Source organism: Hyaena hyaena, unplaced genomic scaffold (assembly GCF_003009895.1).
Source record: "Hyaena hyaena isolate Hyena2069 unplaced genomic scaffold, ASM300989v1 scaffold_383, whole genome shotgun sequence".
NCBI classification, from domain to species: Eukaryota; Metazoa; Chordata; class Mammalia; order Carnivora; family Hyaenidae; genus Hyaena; species Hyaena hyaena.
In genome coordinates, this window is record NW_024081014.1 from 809,441 (window position 1) to 815,440 (window position 6,000).

At 42.5% G+C, this 6,000-nt stretch overlaps 1 protein-coding gene across 1 annotated transcript in view; it reads left to right on the forward strand.

Moving 5' to 3' along the window:
* Positions 1-5,732, forward strand: part of LOC120244334 (fibrous sheath-interacting protein 2-like) — a 74,155-nt gene extending 68,423 nt beyond the window's left edge. Inside the window, exons 20-21 of the mRNA XM_039250761.1 lie at positions 2,484-2,550; positions 5,581-5,732. Coding sequence (XP_039106692.1) covers positions 2,484-2,550; positions 5,581-5,717 — 204 coding nt within the window. The 3' untranslated portion in view covers positions 5,718-5,732. The remainder of the gene's footprint in view (positions 1-2,483; positions 2,551-5,580) is intronic.
* The last annotated feature ends 268 nt before the right edge of the window (positions 5,733-6,000 follow it).

Genomic DNA, 6,000 nt, shown 5'->3' on the forward strand with positions numbered 1-6,000 from the left:
TGGCTGATGCCACAGATCCTCCTAGACCCTCTTCTCTGTTTTGTGTCACTTTTTCTTTTCTCTTTGTTTGCTTTAACCTCTCCAGCATGTACACACATGCACACATACGCATGTGCGTGTGCGCGCGCGCACACACACACACACACACACACACCAGTTTTCCAGGCACTTCTCATTTAGAAATACTAACATCTATTTTACAACCTCAAGCATCACTTAGAAGCCGTGGTTTCCAAGAAAACATTAAGAGGAGAGGTAGAATCTCCAGTCTGGAGGCCTACTGATAGGCTTTTCCATTGCCAAACTGATTCCCTGACTCATCTTGATTCTTTTTGCTGATTATCTCTCTCACTTGCTGAGTTTTCTGCCATTGTAAAATTATAATTAAAGGCATGATCTATTAAGATATTCAGTATTCTTTATTGAGTAGCACTGAAATTCCTGCTTGCATTCAGCTCCAGGAAAACATTAGTCACTTTATACATGAATGCATACTCTCCTGTGTCAGACACAAAAAAAGAAGCCATCATGTTTCCCTTAATGCCAAAGGCCTTACCATAGTCTAAATGGCCTTATATGAGCTTCCCACCATCTCACTGCCCAACCCCCATTACCTCTATGAAACTCTTTTACCCCTCTGTCCACTCACCGTTACTCCTCCAGACACACTGGCCTCCTTACTGCTCCCCTAAAATGCCAAGCATGCTCTCACCTCAGGGCCTTCGCACTTGCTCTTCCTTTGGCAGGAACACTCTATCCCCAGATAGCTGTGTCTTGCTCCCCCATCTCCTTTCAGCCTTTGCTCAACAGTCACCTTCTCTGTGAGGTCTTCCCTGATCACCCTCATGTAAAATGGAAACACACACACATACACACACACACACACACACACACACACACACACACACTCACGCACTATCCTCCCCTATCCTGCTTTAGTTTTCGTCTTAACACTTAAGTCATTATTCAATCATTCATTTATTGAACAATTTTTTATCAAGTGCCTATTATGTGCCAGGCACTGGAGATTCAGCAGTAAACAAAGCAGACAAACATTCCTGCCCTAATCCTCTGGTACTCTATTCATTTGAATATAAGCTTCATGATGGCAAGGGCTTTGTTTTGTTCATAACTGTATGCCGAGCACCTAACACAGGACTGAAATAGAGTAGATGCCCAACAAACATTTGTTGAAAGAACAGCCTCAGCCATCAAAGCCTAAATTAATCTGTGTTAGGACTTCCCTAGCCCTCTCTCCATTAGTCTGATATACAGCCATATTTGCAAACTACTACACAGAGCAGAGGTTCTCAACCGTGGCTACATCTGGAACCATCTGGCAAACTTTAAAAACTGATTCCCAGGCCTCACCCCAAGAGATTGTGATTAGTCTGGTTTGCAGCCAGGGCCTTGAGAGTTCTAAGGGCTGCCCAGGTGATTTTAATGTGTAGCCAGCACTACAAACCACTGACTTCACCTACTCATGTCAGGCCATTTAGGAGCATCTGCCCCACCCGACCTCACCTTCCTTTAGATCAGAAGTGCTCAGCCTGCCTGCACATAGAGTCAACTGGGCAACTTAGAAAACAAAGAAATGCTTGCCCCACCCTCAGGGGTTCATTTAGATTGTCCCCGTCCCAGATTATCCCTTTAAATGTCCTCTTTTGCAATGCCTTAATCCATAAACTGCCTCAAATCTTCTTAGAAGAATTAGAGTCAAGCTTCTACGATAATACCCTGCCCTCCGCACCATCAACACCAAACACACTTCTCTCATCTTGAATGTGTTTATGCCTTAGTTCATAGATTTGCCACTTCCTTTTTAACTGCCACCATCACGGAATGACTACCCTGCAGCCTGACTACCTCCCCCAGCCTATTTTGTGTGCTTCTGGGATCATGCTGCTTCTGCATTCCAGGAAGTGATAAAAGTCAACAGAGCAAAGCCAGCATCTGAGCCACTATCCCTGCCCTACCACTTCCATGCTCCAGCAACCCCACACTGTCACTTACTCACTCCAGATCTCACAATTGTTATGAAATATTTAAAGGGAGATTGGAGTAGTAAAATGGACATCCCTTTTCCCCCTGCTCCCCGTAAGACCCCCCATGACTATCTTCTCTCAGAGAAGGATCTAAACATGTTATTTATTCCAAGCTCCAGGAGGGAGGGAGCATGCACGGCTGACATTTTTTTTTACAACCTGGGACACTTGAGCCCTTGAAATTATCCTACTGGGGAAGCCCATGTCCAAGTCTGGGGCCAATCCTGGGTGTCACAACTGGCAAGAATTATGAGAAGTCATAACTAGGAATGGCCAAAATCCCAGAGAATAATTCTTTGAGACTTCAGAGCACCAAGAGTATGGTGTATAAGGCCACATGGTTGTGGTTTGTCTCTTGAGGGTTTCTAGGTATTTCTGGTATTCACTGTCCAACAAAGGACAGAGGCTTAAGTTAGTATTTCACCTCTGTCTTGGCAGTTTATCACCCTCTATCAACGTGAAAGTGGTCTGGAAAGCCTTTATTCTTCAAATGATGGCGTTTCAGGTACAACATTTTTATCATTTTATAATGAAGCTCTCAATTATGTCATTCTAAATATAGAAGTTTTGATTATTCATCCCCCCCTTGCAGTGAGTGGTTCCTGTCTTGCAGCAGTGTTACATACCACCAATATGGGACTAAGACAATATTACTAACAGTGTATCTAGATTGTTTTGCAAGTTACAATGCAGTTCTCAGACCTGAACCTCACAGCAAAGGGGTGACATTTACTGGAAGTAACATTTATTAGGTATCAGCTATGTACCAGGCATTCTGCTAAGTTCTTTTGTCAGATCCACCCTGGGAAGCATCATATCCATTGTATTGATGTGGAAACAGAGTCACTGAAGTGAAATAGTTTACCATACCATGTTGCCTCTGCAAGTCTTAAAGTCCTGTTATACAGAAGAGAAAATGGAAGCAAATGATCTTCTGAGGTTGCAAAGCCAGCAAGTGGTAGAGGCAGGGCTCTAACCTCACAGTTCCTGTGGCTTTTATCCCACATTCTTTCTTCCTACCAGCCGGTGGTTACATCCAGTTGCCCTTGCATCTCAGAATGGGTAATGACCAAGGACAGCCTGCAGCACTGAGTGGCAAGTAGGAAAGATCCCACCTAGGTTTTTGACTGCATGTCCAATCAAATAGCAAAATCACATTCTTCTGGACCTTTAGTTTGACTGGGACACCTCCTCCCAACCCCTGCATTCTGAACATTACGGGAACTCATTGGCAGCACCTTTGAATTCAAATAATACAATTTTGCTCTGATAAGGGCTTTTGGAGGGAGAAACGCATAAATGGCCAATCTTGTCCTCAAAATAGTAAAAAGGCCCACTGAGGAGAATTTATTAGAAATTACAGTGATGCCTGTTTATGAAACCCCATAAGAAAAAGAGGACTTCTGGGCCAACACATGCCCATTACGGCTTATAATGTTTTTTGTTTTTGTTTCTTTTACAAAATATGGTTTTATCAGGAATCTAAATCAGTTCACAGTGTGAAGTGACATTCTATAGCACTTGGCATGCATTGTGGAAAATTCAATTTGGCCACAAACACATCCCTTTCTTCATAGCGACCAGTGCCAACCAAGTGAACCCCACTACCCTTTTCACAAAGGTTCCCTGATCAAAGCAGCATCAGGGAACTTGAAAGAGAGTTGGTCTCACTATGCTGGCTTCATTTTGACATAATACCTAAGTCCTACTCCCAGCACGCTATGAATGTCACACTGACTGATTTCTTTCCAGCAGTTTTGCTTTGACAGAAGTAGGAATTGTTAGCCAGAGGTTTCGCTGTGCCCCTAGGATGAGCTTTGTGTATGCCCTTATTCTAGCCAGTGCCAGTCTTGAATAACATGCAGCATCCACTAGAGCAGTGGCCCAAAGTCTTGTCCAGTGATAGCTTGCATCAGGATCACCCAGGACGCTTATTAACAATATAGAATTCTGGCCCCTCCCCAAAGCAGCCCAGTTAGTTTCTTTGGGAAATGGGGTCCAGGCATGTGCTTTCTTAACAAGATCCTCAAATTGCAAAAATAAAGTTTCATTTTCCCCCTCCAGTGAGATTTTCACAATATGGACTTGCAGCATATGCCTCCATCCTATAACTAAAAGCCTTTGTCTTGCTTTTTGAGACTGTAGGTCTCTCCATTCAAGCCTTTGTCTTTGCCTCTGCAGATTTTGACTTTTTTTCCTTATTAATTTCTAGGCTGTTCTTATTTTATCAACTACTAGCACATTCCAGGACTGCATTATTAATTTGAAAACCTAAACTTCTCCCCCTTATTTAGGAGTAAATTTGCTATCTGCTACTTTACTTTTAAGCATAGTTTCTTGAGGTTCCCAAGGTTATATTGCTGGAGAAAATCAAAAGCTAGGTAACTGCAAAAGCTATAGGAGAACATTGTCATTTACTGGAAACAAGAAAGTATGTGCTTTATTGCCCTGTTGTCTTTTCATAACATCTGTCATGATGCATCAGCAACACAGATAAATGCTCATTTCTGTCCTTACAGATACAATAATCATTCTGTTAACATAAACTATGATATGCTTTAAGAGCCCTTTGCACAAAACAACTGATGCAGAAAATATGGGTCCAAATGGAGACTTATTGGCCACACAAGTCCTTTATAGCTCACATAACAAACAGATCACTCGGGGTCAGTCAACTGAAAATTTACCCAAAGCGAGTGAGAAATGATGACCTCTTTTAATGCACTGCTGCTTTTACCTGGACATTCTGGAATGGACGGAAGTAACCTTTTCATGTGGTAAACATGCTCCTCAGGCTGTTTTGGATAGTTACCTGATGGCATGAGGGAGAGACATACTGCTGAGCTGGCTCAAGAAGCATCAGGGTGCAGGCAGTACCGAGCTGGCCTCCACATCAAAGCCTGGGCTCTAGTGCAAGCTTGGCCACCTTCCTACCTCATTTAAGGTCATTAAGGTCATTTCGGTTGAGGCACCTGACCTTACTGAATGTCTCTGGTTCACTTCCCAGGAGTTTCAGAAGGGGTAAATAAAAATTCCTTATGTTATCATAATGAGCACTGATAAATATATAGAATTTTTGAATCACTACATTGTACACCTAAACTAATATACCACTGTCTGTTACCTATACTGGAATGAAAATTAAAAACTTTAAAATAAGACTCTTTGTGAAAGCACTTTAAAACTCAAAAGTTTGGGGCACCTGAGTCCCCAGTCAGTCCCTCAGTCAGTTAAGAATCTGACTTCAGCTCAGGTCATGATCTCACAGTTTGTGAGTTCAAGCCTTGAATCAGGCTCTGTGCTGACAGCCTGGAGCCTGGAGCCTGCTTCAGATTCTGTGTCTCCCTTTCTCTCTCCCCCTCCCCCATTTGCACTCTGTCTCTCTCTCAAAAAATAAACATTAAAAAAAATTTAAACCTCAAAAGTTATTATATAAATGCTTTTTTCTGAATCCTAAATTATCAATCCCCTAGCCTGACAGCCTCAATTGGAAAGCCCAATAAATGATCAAATTTCTCTTTCCATTTGCTCACAGATGCTGATAAGCCCAGTACTTCCAAACAGGGGTCTGAAATAGTGAAGAAAGTATCATCAGTTCTGTCCAAAGTGTTTTCAAGATCCAATGCCAATGTTTCCAGATCTTCCGCACCCTCACCCCCTCACCAGGACTGAAGCTGAAACTGCTGCTACACCTAACATCAATAAGGGCACTGGCCTTCCTCAAAAAATAAATGGTTTTTGAAACATGACATTGTGTACTACACACTGATTCTTAAATTCTTATAAACAAATAAGAGCAAAGAATGTACAAAAAGGCAGCTGGAAAAAAGAAGGGGTTGAAAATGCTTCTGATAGGCATTTTGGCATGAAAAGAGGGACTGTGCCTCCCATAGGGATGTATCTGCCAGGCAGTGTGGGATTCAGTCTCTGCTCTTGAGGCCCCTCAAGCCTTTGC